Source organism: Lepidothrix coronata, unplaced genomic scaffold (assembly GCF_001604755.1).
Source record: "Lepidothrix coronata isolate B3197 unplaced genomic scaffold, Lepidothrix_coronata-1.0 Scaffold52, whole genome shotgun sequence".
NCBI classification, from domain to species: domain Eukaryota; kingdom Metazoa; phylum Chordata; class Aves; order Passeriformes; family Pipridae; genus Lepidothrix; species Lepidothrix coronata.
In genome coordinates this window covers 5,281,946-5,296,403 of record NW_016690232.1, presented here as the reverse complement: position 1 = coordinate 5,296,403, position 14,458 = coordinate 5,281,946, and the positions used below count along the sequence as shown (strand labels likewise).

General features: G+C 49.7%; 2 protein-coding genes across 7 annotated transcripts in view; one reads left to right on the top strand and one right to left on the bottom strand.

Moving 5' to 3' along the window:
- The window catches only part of TNR (tenascin R), a 45,832-nt gene extending 43,617 nt beyond the window's left edge, over positions 1-2,215 (bottom strand). For 3 of the 6 annotated variants that reach the window (XR_001874985.1, XR_001874986.1, XM_017815882.1), the window contains exon 1: positions 1,681-2,176. Coding sequence is in view for 4 of the 6 variants with exons in the window: in XM_017815882.1 (XP_017671371.1) it covers positions 1,681-2,176 (496 nt within the window). In the remaining 2 variants the exon portion in view is untranslated. Of the gene's footprint in view, positions 1-1,680 lie in introns of all 6 variants that reach the window. The other 3 variants (XM_017815878.1, XM_017815881.1, XM_017815880.1) reach the window with 2 other exon arrangements.
- A 726-nt stretch (positions 2,216-2,941) lies between these two features.
- The window catches only part of LOC108497751, a 26,613-nt gene continuing 15,096 nt past the window's right edge, over positions 2,942-14,458 (top strand). The window contains exons 1-4 of the mRNA XM_017815652.1: positions 2,942-2,957; positions 5,622-5,744; positions 11,561-11,652; positions 14,172-14,286. Of these exons, the coding sequence (XP_017671141.1) occupies positions 2,942-2,957; positions 5,622-5,744; positions 11,561-11,652; positions 14,172-14,286 (346 nt within the window). The remainder of the gene's footprint in view (positions 2,958-5,621; positions 5,745-11,560; positions 11,653-14,171; positions 14,287-14,458) is intronic.

The following is a 14,458-nucleotide window of genomic DNA, read 5'->3' as shown; positions in this document are numbered from 1 at the left end:
CCATCCAAACTGCAAGTACTGGGAATGCCAGTCAGGATCTGCTCAGATCTCAGCCTCTAGTTAAGTTATCAAGAGGAGAGAGGATGCTTGTAAGTAAGTGTGCTGGAGGAAAGAGGCTTTCCTCGGGGAAATGCCTCAGGCAGTGGGGTAGGGATCCTGATCTCCTTCGCAGTGCAGTGAATTGAAAGCAACTCCGGTAAAAATAAATGAAATTACTCCAGTTTTATCTCGGCTAGCTCAGCCCATCTGCGATGGGAGTGGAGACTCCACCGAGCAATGAATGTTTAATGGGACTGTCTGCATGTTTGCAAGTAACCCAAATAGGCCCATCAGAGTTTCAAATGAATTCAGGAAAAACAGGTTTTCCCCACAGCATTTCCTACATGATTTTAACCCTCGCTTTGCACACACCAGTGTTTTCTGTTTTAATTGTTAATGCAGCTGCTGACTTTCACGTTGAGGGGAGATGTGAGCTGAACCCAGAGCTGGGAATGCATTGACTTCCACTGGCTGTGCTGGAGATTCCAGCCCCAGCCACCCTGCTGCATGGCCATTCTGGTTTCTCCCTCCCCGACCCACACACCCTTGGTCCAACTCTTAACGTGAGTGTGGGTTGCACCCATTTCATCTTAGTATGTTCTACACATAGAGGAATTGGGGTACCACTAGAAAAGTCACACTAATAGCTGCAAAACTTAAAAAAAACAGTAGGCAGTGGAGGGAAAAGGGTTACTTTAAATTTCTCTTCCTCCCTGTTGTTCTTGGTGTGAGAAGCAGTTTCCCACTGGAAAGATGCCCTGTGCGTTTGTCCCTTTTGGTGTTTTCTTCCCTGCAAGGATCCCTGGCATGGCACAAGCAGGGCTGTGCTGCATTTGGGATGGATGGCCTTAGGGACAGCCCCTCTTCCTCAAGACTTAAGGAAAGCTATCAGTTTGCTGCCTCCTGTGCCATTGAAATGCAGCTTCTAGCCCAAACCTTCCCTAACCCATCTCATTTCAGCTCCATGCCTGCTTCCCTGGCTCTGAAGGGCAGCTTAGGTGAAACAAGGGGATGTCTTCGACTCTAATGGGGCCTCTTGGAGAGCTTCACAAAAGCACATATTTTTATTCGGATGAAATATCCTGTTTATGGTTTTATGCCTTTTTTATAGGTTTTGTTTGCATCTTTCATGGCAAGAGGAGCTCTTCTCTGTATTTTTTATTCCTTTTTTTTTAAACTCAGCTTTTCAGATGCAATCACTCCTCCTACAGAGAAGATGAAGGGGTTTATTGCCAGCTCCCATGGTGCTGCCTTCAGCCCAGGGACAGCTTAGGAGAGCAGCAGCTCTGTCTCTGCTCCCTGTCCCACGAGCAGTGGCTGGTGTCTAACAGTGTCTGAGGGACTGCAGGGTTGGAAAATCCCCCTGCTCCCACCTGACCAGCTGCAGTTTTATCCATCAAGGGACTTTAACTTTGGCTGTTATGCAGCAAGCGTGGCATCCCAACTCAAGTGACCAAATCCCTCCCAGGGGTTCTCCTGCCCTAGAGGACCTGAGCCAAGCTTTTCCACTAAAGCAGAGCCCCATCATGGGTGAACCTCCATCACCACTCTGAGTGGCACCACCAGGTTTTGTATTTCTCTCTCCTGCCTCTTGCTCGAGCCCTCAGTCCCCAGCAAGAGCGAACAGGATGTTGTTACTACCTGTGGCTGCATTTTCTTGGCAGCAATTGGAGGTGCATTGGTCCCGGAGGATGGAGACCTCCCTCTCCAGCATCTCAATCCTGCTCAGCAGCTCCTGCAGGGACGGGAGGGAGGTGGAGCACTTGCAGGCCTGCTTGGGCATGTTTATCCTGTGGGTGAAGGTGACCTGGCTCTCGCTGTCGGAGGTCTGCTCCGTGTACTCCGCCAGCCGGTCGTCTTCTGAACTCACCTCCTCGCCCGAAGACTTGAACATGGATGAGCAGCAGCTGTCCAGCGGGATGTTGATGTTGTAGATGTGGTGGAAGACCATGGGCTGCTCTTTGATGGGTGGGCTGCAGTTGGCAAGGCCACCCGCCTCATCCACCGCTGTCCTCTCGGCCGGCTCCGTTGTCGCCTCCAGCCGGCACTCAAAAGGCTTGAGGACAGCGCCCAGCAGGAGCAAGTTGAAGCTGATGAGCACATTCCTCAGGACTGGGTTTTCACTATCAGTCCCCATTTTCCTGGGAGAGGAAACAGCCTTCTAAGCCAGCCTTGGTCAGCTGAGAGCGGGGAGGACCTGGGGACACAGAAGGAAAAGAGCAAGGTTGGTGTTAGCCCTTAGACTCTGCTCAGCACAGAGAGGCAAGTCCTTCTGGGCAGTTGTCCAGACACATGTGGGGCTCACTTGACCCCCACGCAGTCCTGCTGGCTTTGGTGGAGCCTAAACAACCCATGGCTGGGGGGGGAGACCCTGTCATAGCCCTTGAACAGTGACAGATTCTTGTTGCTATTACTTTTTGTTTCAGGAAACAGTTAATCTGGTACTAACGAAGCGCCAAATACTCTGCTCCAGGCCACTCACCACGTCTGACTTTGCCGTTATCTGCCAGTGCCATAATCTCGAGCAATTGCCATCCCTTACTTCTAATGGCTCTCCTGATCTGTAGCTCCTCTCTGGCTCCCCAGGGAACAGCCCTGCCTTCTCCCTTCCCCTGCTGCTGAATGACAATATTTGTTTCCTGATTTCTCTCCTACAATACCACGCTACTCCAGAAAACCCCCTCACAGCATTTGCAGGGTTATCATCCCATATTACTGCAATATTTCTGCTGCACTTTTCTTCTTGGCTCCCTGCTTAATACCTGCTTCTCGTGATCGGGCACTTGGGACTCCTTTGGTAGGCTCTCTTTTTTTTCCTAGTTTTAGGAAAAGCAAGAAAAATGGAAATAACTCTGCAGTGGAGTGGCTCTGGTAGAAGACAGCAAGAAGGAGGGCACCGGACATGACAGTGGGAAGGGGTGAGAGGGGTGGGATCAGTGCTCCGTAAGTGGCAACTCAGGGCTGCACACTCAGACTGACTCCCTCAAATCCTCCTCTGCCCTCTGGGCTCTCCGGTGGCTCCTGGGTGGCCCTGGCTGACCCACGGAGAGACTTCTTGTCCCTGCGTAATAGGGTGGCTGTGACAGAGAATGGCACAGGGACTAATTAGCGCCGGCTGCCTCTGATTGACTCGTTCCAAGCTGACTACCCACTCCTTGGCCTCTCACTCGGCTTTTTGTGTGTGCTCGCAGTGGAAGTAATTGTGGCCATGAGCCAGCTGTGCCGAGCCGGGCCAGAGCTTCAAAGCAAGACTCTTTGCAGCATTACAGGAACAGCTTAGACATGGGGAAATGAAATCCTTCCCCTCTCCGCTCTTCGGATCCAGCCTGGCTCAACAGAGACGCCAGAGCCTGTCTGCGAGCACAACTGCATGGGGGGAGAAGGGTCCTGTGTGGATGCAGGAAAGAGGGAGTGGGGGATAGGCCGGTAAATAAAGCAGAGCTGAGCAGATACACGGCGGAGATCACTCGTTAATGACAGCGATCGGCTTGGGTAGTTAACGACTCTGTAACCCATAGAGTGAAAGCCATTCATTTTCTGGTAGGAGCTGGCAGGCTCATCGATCCGAGTCTCCTTATCGGTACATCCATCACAGCTGCCCAGCTCTCGACTCTGAGAGGCAAATCCCGGCACCCCCCTCCAGTCCCTCGGACAGGGCGTGAAGCTGTGGGAAAGGTGGCATCCCTGTGGCATAATGCTAGGGAGCTTTCTCGTTTTTATTATTGTTAGAAAAAGGATCAGGGAATGGAAAAAGAAAAAAAAAAGGAAAGAAAAAGTAATCTTGCATTGATTAGGTGCTGGATCAGGCTTAGTGCCGCTCATCGGGCTCTTTGTTGTGAAATAGTGGAAAGTCACCTCGGTTTGGGGTGACTCCGGCTCAAACCAGGTCCTGCAGGAATCCAGGTCCAGGAATCCACAGGTCCTGCAGGGCAGGTGGATGCTCCTTGGTGTCCTTCAGACGGAGCAGACCATTTGAGCCATACATCCCTATTAATCCTCAACTTCCTCCTGGAGGCTTGGGCTGACAGCTCTGAAGCCCTGTTGAATTTGTGGATGCATTCCCAGGGTCTGTCATCTCCATTCCCTGTCTGGTCCTGCTCATCTCCTGCTCCTCCTGTCAATGATTTGCTTTTCCCCGAAGGAGCCATCATGCTGAGCTCAGCCAAGGTGGGTTAGTGCAGGGGGTTGGCTGGCAGAGCTCCCGAGCTGTGTGCACACTCTGACAGCTCAGGACTTGTCTGCCTGGGAAGAGAAGTTGCATGAACAGTCCTCCTTTGGGTTCCTTGTTTCCATGTGCTCCTGGAGCTTCCCAGTCCGTCTCACGCTGCAGTGACAGAACCATTAGAAACCCTTGACTGAGTTAATAGATCCAGGACTATATATTTTTTTTCCCTCCTGATATGATGAATAGAAGCCAATTTCTGTGGTCGTTTCAACCCAGGATAGGACGGTTGACCTCCGGTTGCCTCTGGCACAGCACAAGCTTCTGGCTGCTGCTTTATTTTACCAGAACTGGTTACACTTGATTTGCTTTGCTTTATTTTTTTTTTCCCCTCCAGTCCCCCAGAAACATGGGTGTTTGAATTAAAGTTCAAATTAAAGAGTTATTACAGTTAATTATGAAGTTTGGCAGGCACTGAGCTCTCAGCTCCAAAGCATTTCAACTTTGGGGAGCTGTGAAAGAATCAATCTGCTGCAGTTTCTGTGTGGTGCTCAATAAAAACCACAGACAATATAAAACTGAGGAAAATATTTGAGTGTTTTGCCAAACACATTCCACAGCAAAGCGCTCCCTTTCCCTCCCCAGTGGCCTCCCTCCATCCAGGATTTGTGTCTAATGGGCCAGCGAAGGAAGAAATAGAAAAACCCTATTAAGTCCACAGTGCATCCACGCTAATTATATATTTTCAGCTATTTTTACATTTTGCTGATGGGCTGTATCTGTGTGAGCAGCTCAGTGCTGGGAATGCAAAAGGAAACCTGTGTGTGGTGATGCTTGGAGCAGCTGTGCTGAGAAAGTCATTAATGGTGTGGCAGCAGTCTGGGGGGGGGCAAAATCCCCCCAAAATGCAGCACTGTGTCCCCCAGCAGCATCTGCAGCCCCCTTTTTATTACTTAGCAATATGAACGTAGCAAATGCAAGCTGTGCCCCAGGGGCTGCTGCAGGATGGGTGAAGAGACATCAGATCTGCACAGTGGTGGCAGTGGTGTTATCTCTGGCATTTTTGAGGGGAAAATGTAATTTTTGGATGGTCCAACAATATTTCTATTTTCATGCCAGTTTTGGTCAATTGCTTTGGTTAAAAAAAGAAAAAAAAAAGAAAGAAAGAAGCTCAATTCTGCTTGGGAAGATGCTTGAAAAATGAAAACATTTGTTTCTTCAACCAGATATTGTGTATTAAAATGTCTTTGAAGTTACTAAAGATGTGAAAATGAAGTGAACATTTTGTTTTGGGTGAGAAACCTTTTAATCTACCTAGAGGACATAGAGATGTATGTGTATATATACCTATTTATATGCATTTATTGCATTACCTTTTCCTGAACACCAGATAAACCCCAAGCCCTACTTTTTGATGCAGATGACAGACTGGACAATCAGATCTATCTGGAGTTCAGCCCTGCTCTCACCCTTGATGCTGACCAACAAACCATCAAGATGTGGAGTTCGCTGCCCAATTCCTCGGCACAGCAGGAGCAGGCAGGTATTTGCTAACACCCTGAGCAGTCCCTGAGCGGTGCGCAGGCTGGCTGATTGGAGCTGTGATGTGTTCCCTGTCGGAGCTCAGCTGGCAGGAGCCAGACCTCTGTGATGGATTTGCTCCCGCTGCTGCTAATGGTGGGAGCGAGCCCAGGGTACGGTGGTGCGGGAAGCCCCCCAAGCGTATTATTTGGACTTCTCTCTTGAAAATTGTGTTGGAGGTTTCCCATATTCCAAAAAAAAAAAAAAACCCTGATGGATGGTTTTCAAGGCTCCCAAAACCACCCCGGAGATACCCAAGTGCTCAGTGCAGATGATGCCTGCTCCATGTTAGGGTGAGATGCATTTCATGCTGCTTTCCTCCTGGGCTCATGGGGAAGGAACTTCAGCTCCATGGTGTCCCCTGGTTGGCTTCCCAGCCACACACTTTCCATTCCAAGGTGATCAGACAGCTGGGTAACTGAAGTGGATTGCACTGCAAGCTCTGAAGCCCAACTCTGGAGTTTTTTAGGATCTCCAAAAAGAGGCTGCAGTACTCACTGGTTTAGGGGCAACTCACAGCTCCTGTCCCTCAGCCTCGTTATTAGATCAATGTTGAAATGGCTCCTGGGTACCACAGTCCTCCAGCCATGGCAGGTGGGGATGTGCCCACGGGGAAGCACGTGTTGTCAAGCACTGGCACCCAGGGAAGTGGTGAGTCCCCAATCCTGGAGGGATTTAAAAAATATGTAGATGTGACACCTTGGGGCCATGTTTTAGTGGTCAGCATGGCAGTGCTGGGGGAATGGTTAGACCTCGATCTTTGAGGTCTTTTCCAACCTGAATGATTCTAGGATTCTCTGGTGCATGCCTTGCTTTTGCTTTGCTTTGTGATTCAGCAAGAAACTCTTGTGATTTTTCCCGTCTCACTGGAAAGAATTTGCTTTGCATCAGCTGCTAACAGAGAAATAGCGGAAATAATTGGGTCAGCTCCTCAGCAGCTTGAAACTGCTGCAAATTTGGTGTCACGAGACTGGTCTGCACCAGTAGGACCCTCCCGAGCAGATGTAGAGATGCAGCGTGTCCTGCAGACCCCTCCTGCAGCTTTCTGAGGGGATAAAGCACTGGCTCCCAGTTATTACTGATCTACTGATGTGTAGTTTATCTGTTTGAAAAGGTTTTCATTGCAGCAGTTCCCTTGGCTTCGTGGCAGAGCAAAGGTCTTTGCTATGTGCAAGCAAACAGAGCCCTCTCCCCAATCAACTCCTTCTGCACCCTCTGCTTAATTGCAATCCTTATCGCTGCTCTAAACACAGCCTGTTGCAGGATTTTGGGGGAATTAAAGGAGATGGAAAGCTTAGAGGAGCAAAGCATCCCCCATGACACTGGTTACTTGAAGGCCAGACCCTGTGGACTCACGGGGCCAGAGCTGAGGACCAACAGGGATACTTGCACCATGCTGGAGAAACAACTGAGTCATTCCATGCTGTCACCAAGCAGCCTTTGGAGAGGGAATGATTTTCACCCTGCTGACTGATTACATGTTTAAGGATGAAATACTCTGTTGCTTTTACCAGTGTTCCCTAACTATTTGTGGAGGAAGAAATCTATAGTTCCCCCAACTGACTGCGAATGCTGCCAGCTTAATAACTCACACAAGCCTCTGTCGTTGCAGCCTACGTTCTGTCTTGCTTTCATTACATACTCTTTTATTGCATTGTCATGGAATGTATCAATAGCCTCTATAAACTCCCACAGGAAAGCAGGCAGCAGCTTAGCACAAAGGTTTTGGGGGAATCTCCTTTCATTTTCCCATTAACAGGTAAAGCCTGGATCTGGCGTGTCTTGCTTCATGTCACCTCATTCAGCTGCTGCCTCCCACCCACTCCCCTGTAAAATCTGGCAATCACTGGGTTAAGTCTCATATTAGCAAGGGTGCCAGCTCTAATCTGAGCCCATTCCAGCATTTTACTGAGCAAATTGCGGTGCTGACTGTCTGCAGGTACGTTATCAACTCCCCCTTCAAAGCAACTGTGCTCAACCACACATCACAAAAACCCATGTGCTTAGTGCAAAATTCACTCACGTGATGGGCTTGCAAAGGTGGGCACCTAATTTTGCACTGAAAGCCAAGGTGGACACCTGATTTCATAATGAAAGCCATGAGCAGTGAGCTTGGGCATGGCCTGGTTGCTGTCTGCACCTCTTTGGCCCTAGTGCTCTGTGGGCAATGCTGGGCTGCAGCACATCACAGCTTATGTTCAGACACTTGCCTCCATCCTCTAATGCCAATTTAAAGGCCCACGGTGTTCAGTGTTCTGGAGGAGGGTGTCCTTCTCCCTTCTGGGTCCATATGTGACACCCTGGTCTGGTGATGCCTGAACTCCCAGCTCCTGATGGTGGTTTCTGACTACTAAAACTGAGCTGTTCCGTCCCTCCTTATGTGATTTGAGTTGTGGCATGTGAGTATTTGGTAGCCTGGCCCCTTAAGCACTAAGATTTGATATCTGTTGGAGATGGCCTCGGCTGCCCTGCTGCCAGGACAGCCCCGTCCTCCGGGAGCCCCTGCCTGTGAAAAGTCATCACATTCTGCACTTCACACCATATATTTATTCACACTCAGCTATGAAATAAATCCCCCCTCAGCAGGCCTGCATGTTGCAGAAGGGTTTATTTCATCCTTACATGGTGTCTCTGGGAGTTAGAGCAGTTTTACCAGGGAGAGCTGGGGGCAGAGGCTGGGATATCTCCTGCTTCTGCTCTCACTGGCAACCCCATTTGCCACTAAGGATGCTCCTGGGCCATCGCTCCTCCCCTGTGCCTGGGGAGGGATTAAATTTCTAAAGAAAGATTTTGGGATGGGGCCAGACCTTTCCAAGATGCTGCCCTTCAGTGCTAAAGCTCTGCACTGTGTTTCCAAGCCCCATGATGGCCACTTTCCCTGCCCTGGTGGCTCCCAGAGCTCCACCTGAGATGCTCGGGAGCCGTAAAGAAGAAATTAACTGTAATTATGGAGCATTGCAGGGCATAAATATCCTCTAAATCCTCTTTAATTACGTGGTAGCACTTAATTACATGGCAACTAGAATGTAAGCACAAAAATAAATATGATTTCAGTTTTATCTTCAGCAGGGGCACTGATAATTAATTTTGGAGGGTACTGTAGGACCTGCACAGTGTGGGCTGTGCTAAAACAGTATTGCAGCAGTGCTGCTGCCCCGGACGGACAAACCTCCTTTCTTCTCCCTCCCCAACAGCCACGACTCTATCACACCTTCTCATTCCCCCCTCGGCATCATGCCTCTGTCTGTATGTCTGTCTAATCACAGGCAGGGACTTGTGGATGTCAGGGTAAGGCAGGACCGCTCAGTGCCATATCCACTGATCCTCCTGCCCGGAGAAAACCAGGCGTGAGAGCCTCCACGGTTCACTCATCTCACCCCAATTACGCTGTGACCCCACAGCCCGTAACCAGCCGGCAAGATCGGGATCACTCTCAGCCGTGGGCACGAGGCTTTTCCCCCGTTTGCTCCCAGCACTCAACCCAGGCACCGGCAGCAAGTCCTCACGCTCGTCTGGCTGGGGCTGGGCTGTCATGTTGCATTAGAGTCGGCGAGTCAACCCAGACCTCCTCGGGGCCGAGCCGAAGAGGATGCAAACAGCCCAGCCTGGGATGTTCCACCACCAAAATGCTGCCTCCCGTCACCCCCAGCACACCTGGAGCACAAGGCTTGATGAGGAGGAGGGAGGGTGCAATGAAGTGCAAAGTCACGTTGAAGAAATTGGATGCACCTTAACCTCTGTCACCCCGTATAATCACCCCGACCACGTTTAAATGGGTAACAGTGCTGTGGACCAGCAGAGGAAAATCACTGCTACTACTCTGACTTTTTTTCCAACCATAATTAGTATATTGCAGCATTTTTGCCTGGGAACCCTGAGCAGAAGCGCCCAGGAACTCAGTTTGCTTTCTGTAAAAGCAGAACCAGCTGCTGAAGTCAAATGAGCACAATTTTTTTAACTCGCTTTCTGGTTTGCTGTGTCATTTATACCCTGACACAGAGTTAGGGGGGTGGAAAAGAAACGCTCATCTGGTGAGTTTTTGCATTAATTTTCCCCCCAGATGTGTAATTTTACACCACAGAAATGAAGCAGAGCTGATGTGATCAGGGTTGTGCGTGCTGTGACTTTCCCCCCCTGCTTTATAACCCCCCATACTGGAAACAAGTCAGATTTTCCTTCTTTTCTAATATAGTGCTCAAGCTAAACAGCACGTTACGGCTGATTTACACACATATGCAACCTGGCAGGTAGTAACAGTGTTTGCGCTGTTTGAACCCTCCAATAATTGATATTTTCTACTTGCTTTACCATTGTTATTTCCCTGGAATATTCAGAGCAGCAGCAAATACTCGTGGAACAGATTTGAGGCTGGAGCAAAGCTGCCACGGTGGAGCTGGCTGTTGTTAGAGGGTGATTTTCCTTGGGCAAAGCTTGTCCCAGGTCAGTTTTGGGGACCTGCAGTTGCTCCTGAAGAGGGGAACAGCCTTGGGTCAGTGACCTCAAGGAGCCTGCAAAGATTTTCTATCATGTCCCATTGAAAAGACATCCAAAGAGAGCATGAGGAAGCCAGAGCAGAGAAATGAATCGTAGTCCTGCTGCAGAGACTTCATTTGATAAATAATGTATATAGAGTTTGCAGTAATAACTGCTTTTTTCCAGCCCCGGCAGCCGGGCTGCGTTTGACACATCCAGGATGTATTCCTCCTTCCAAGTGGTGAGACAGGCTCTGTTGTGTCAGATAGGTTAATCTGGGGCTTTTCTCATTGCTGATGAGCCACCTGTGTGTGTGTGGAGGGGAGGCGTCGGAGGGGGGGCACGGTTTAGGAAATCTCCTAAGATTAACACATGCCAAAGACATATGGATGAGAGGGGACGTATAGCCCTGGGTCTGCACGTGGGTATCATCATTCCCCACACCAGGATGCTGCTCCCTGACCTGCCTGCCAGACCTGGTCCAGTCTGATGCTGGAGATGTGGCTTCCCCGTCCCCGGACCAAGTCCCTCATCCCTTCCATAAAATCTCTTTTTTTTTGGCTTCAAGCATGCCTCCCAAAGAGCACATGGCATTGCCCACAGGTGAGCTTCCACAGGAAAGATGGGACCTTGGAAGTGACCAGCTAGATCACCCCTGGTTATCCCTGCAAGTGCTAGAGCATTTGAATTATCCTTTGCAATCCCACGCTGCTGTTACAACAGCCTGAAGTATTCCCATCACTTTCCATTCCCAGTTTTCCATCCCTTTTGACCCTAACAGTCACCACAGTGGGGCAACCCAACCTCTTCTGACCTCTCCAGACATGGAGATGGTAAAATGGGAGCTGAAAGTGGGCCTCTTTAGGAAGCCAAAAAATGGGGAGAGAAATATCCTCCTGCCTCTGTCCATTTTTGGGCTCCTGAAGAAGGGCGAGGGGGGATAGGGGAGGAGAGAGGAGGACTGTGACCACCCCTGAGCCTTGGAGACCCTGGTGACTCAAAGATCTCCTAACCTGTCCAGCCCCAGGTAACAAGAGGGGCTCACAGGTGTAGGACAGAGCTGGTCTGGGCTTTTAGGATGGGGATCCTGCACAATAAGTCATGCTGGGCTGGGTGCAGGCAGTCCAAATCCCAAATTTCCTTAGGTTATGCTTTCCAGCCAGCTGGGATAGCTTCCATGGGCACGTCTGGGGCTGAGGAGCTGGCTGGGTGCCTGCACGGACCCGCCGGTGCCATGAGAGGAATATAAAAGGGCTTTAATCAAGGCACACCAGAGATAACACTCCTTAGTCATTTTTATTGCAGGCCTCGAAGGCTTTGACTGGAGCCATCTGGTTAAAAAGAGATTTGCTTCTGTTGGACTTCGGTGGAAAACCTGGGCTACCTTGTCAGTGCAGGTAAGTGGGAAAACCCATCTCTCTCCCCGTTTTACACCCCTGTGGAAGAACTGGAAACAGCCTCAGTGTTTTACTGCACAGATAAACAGGAAGGGAAAACAGCTCTAGTCAACCTGGGCTCGCACCAGCTGAAGATCTGAGTCAGGTTGGGGTTTTATTGCCCTATAATAGGCAAGTACCTCACTAAGGAGTGGATATAAATGTGTAACATAATTTCATTGAGCCTGGAGCCGGTGTGGGGCGTGGCAGCCTGGAAGCCAGCCCACTGCTTTGCCGTGTTTTTTAAGTGACAGCTTGGTTTTGCTCACTTTAGTTCTGCCACTAGTATTGTAAGTGTTGGGGTTAGACAGTTCACAAGCAAGCACTTAAAATCAATTTTAAGGCTGTTTTTATGCTGAAGAACTGCATGGGGATGTAAGGCTCGGGATGAAGGAGACCCCTTCAGTCCTGTGACAGTGATCTGATATACCCCCTGTCATGAACGGGTCAATATTCATCTTTGAATTGACTCTTAGGATTGACTGCAGTGGTCCCCAGTATCCCAGAAGGCTGGCTCAGCATCTTGTATTTCTGACTGACTTATAATTCCTAAGCCAAAATCAACCAGACTCAGTTAAAACACGCTTTCTTGCCCTGCCTTTGCTGCCCCCCTTCACTTCTGATCAAAGCTATAGATAAATAATGATAGATAACATGCAGTGGCAGTCTGAGCAGGGCTTGCTGAACTGAGAAACGAGATTGTTTGGGCAGCAATTGCAGCACTGTGGGAAGACAGGAAACAGCCAGAAATACTTGCAGAGTTGTAGAGCAGTGATTTGATATTGAGGAATTACTGGCTGCATCTTATTCCTGCAGAAAGTGAGGAGGAAATGCCCCTTGATGCCTGCTGGGAGCAGGACAGTCCTGTCAAATTAGGCAAACTCACCCTGCTAATTAAGGTGGACTTGGATTGCTTCCCACACACCTGAAACAGAACAATTGGGAGAGTGTTCAGAGAGTTTTCATCCAGAGGGACCTGGACAAGGTCGAGGAGTGGGCCCGTGGGAACCTCATGAGGTCCAACACGGTCAAGAGCAAGGTCCTGTGCCTGGGTTGGGGCAACCCCTGGTATCAACACAAGCTGGAGGAAGAACAGATACAGAGCAGCCCTGAGAAGTAATTCTTGGAGGTACTGGAGGATGAAAGGCTGGACATGAGCTGACAATGTGTGTTCACAGCCCAGAGAGCCACTCCCACCCTGAGTGCATCACCAGCAGCGTGGACAGCAGGCCAGGGAGGCGATGCCCCCCTCTACTCTCGTGAGACCCCACCCCTGGAGTGCTGTGTCCATCCTCGGGGTCCTCAGCACAAGAAAGATGTGAACCTCTTGGAGCAGGTCCAGAGGAGGCCATGAAGAAGCCCCAAGGGCTGGAGCACCTCTGCCATGGAAACAGGCTGAGGGAGCTGGGGGTGTTCAGCCTGGAGAAGAGAAGGCTTTGGGGAGACCTCAGAGCACCTTCTAGTACCTAATGGGGCTCAAGAGAGCTGGAGAGGAGTTTTGGACAAGGGACAGAGTGACAGGACAAGGGGGAATGGCTTCAAACTGAAAGAGCAATTTCCTGTGAAATGCTGAAATCACAGCCTAAGGAATACTACCACATCACAGCCTAAGGAATACTACCACGGGCTGGTGGAAGTTCACTTCTGTGCAGTGGTGCCAGTTTGATTTTCCACTCTAGACAGATATTTAGGAATCCAAAGTCCTCTTACTTCAGTGGGAAAATCTATGTAGTACTTTTCTGCCCCAAAGTCCAAAATACTCTATTAAAATGCTCGTGAGAAAGGAAAACAGAAGCCCAGTGAGAGACCCCTCAAACATGTGCTTGGCTGGATGGGTGACAGGGACAACTCCACTGCCCAAACTGTGGAAAATAATTAATTGTACAGCCTGGGCTGAAATCTGTGTGGGTTCTCTTACTATCTTGGCTGGCCTTGCCCACACCTAATGTGGTGTTTGGCTGGTCTCTAGGAGATATAACTGAGCTGTGATGTCTCTGATATCTCATCTGCTTTTAGAAGTGCAGTAAGCGGAAAAAAATGCCCTTTCAACACAAGCCTTGGCTGGAAGATCAATAGCAGCTTCACATGTATTTTTTGTCCAGTATTCAGTTTTGTAGGGGTTTGGGGGGGGGAAAACCTGTTACTTTTTGTGCAGCACATGGACATGAGGAGGAGCTCTGCTGTCAGGTTCTGGGCTTTTATCACAAATTGCCTCCCCAACCCAAGCCACTGGGGCTAAAACCACATAGCCAGGGGCAGGCAGTGAGCCAGGACTGCCTGTACTTATCCCAGACCTTCTCCTGCCCAAGGAGATGGACATCCTAAAGCCAGTTGGTGTTTAGCCTCTGGTATCCTGGTGTGCCTCACAGAGGGGCTTTCACTCATCACTGCTTGTGCAGTGTCACAAGATGTTCCAACAGAAGAATTTCTGATTGCAAGTCATTATAATAATTTTCGTATATGATTATGTTTCCTGGCAGGGGATCCAGTCTGCCAGGCACACGCCTGCTCTGGAGAAAACAAAAAAACCAGTTATTTTGAAATTCCACCTTCTTCACCCTGGGCTTCTTTCTGAAGCTGCTGCAGCTGTGGCAGGTGAGATGGGTGACTGCAGGGGTGGTACCAGCCACAGCTAATTGGGCTGGTGGATCAACTCCTTTGAGCCCTCGTGGCTCTGCCCATTTCTGTGCTCATTTATTTTAGCTGAGATCAGGCCAGGAGTGGGGGGTTTGTGGTTTTATGATGCTCTGGACAGGCAGGAGATGTG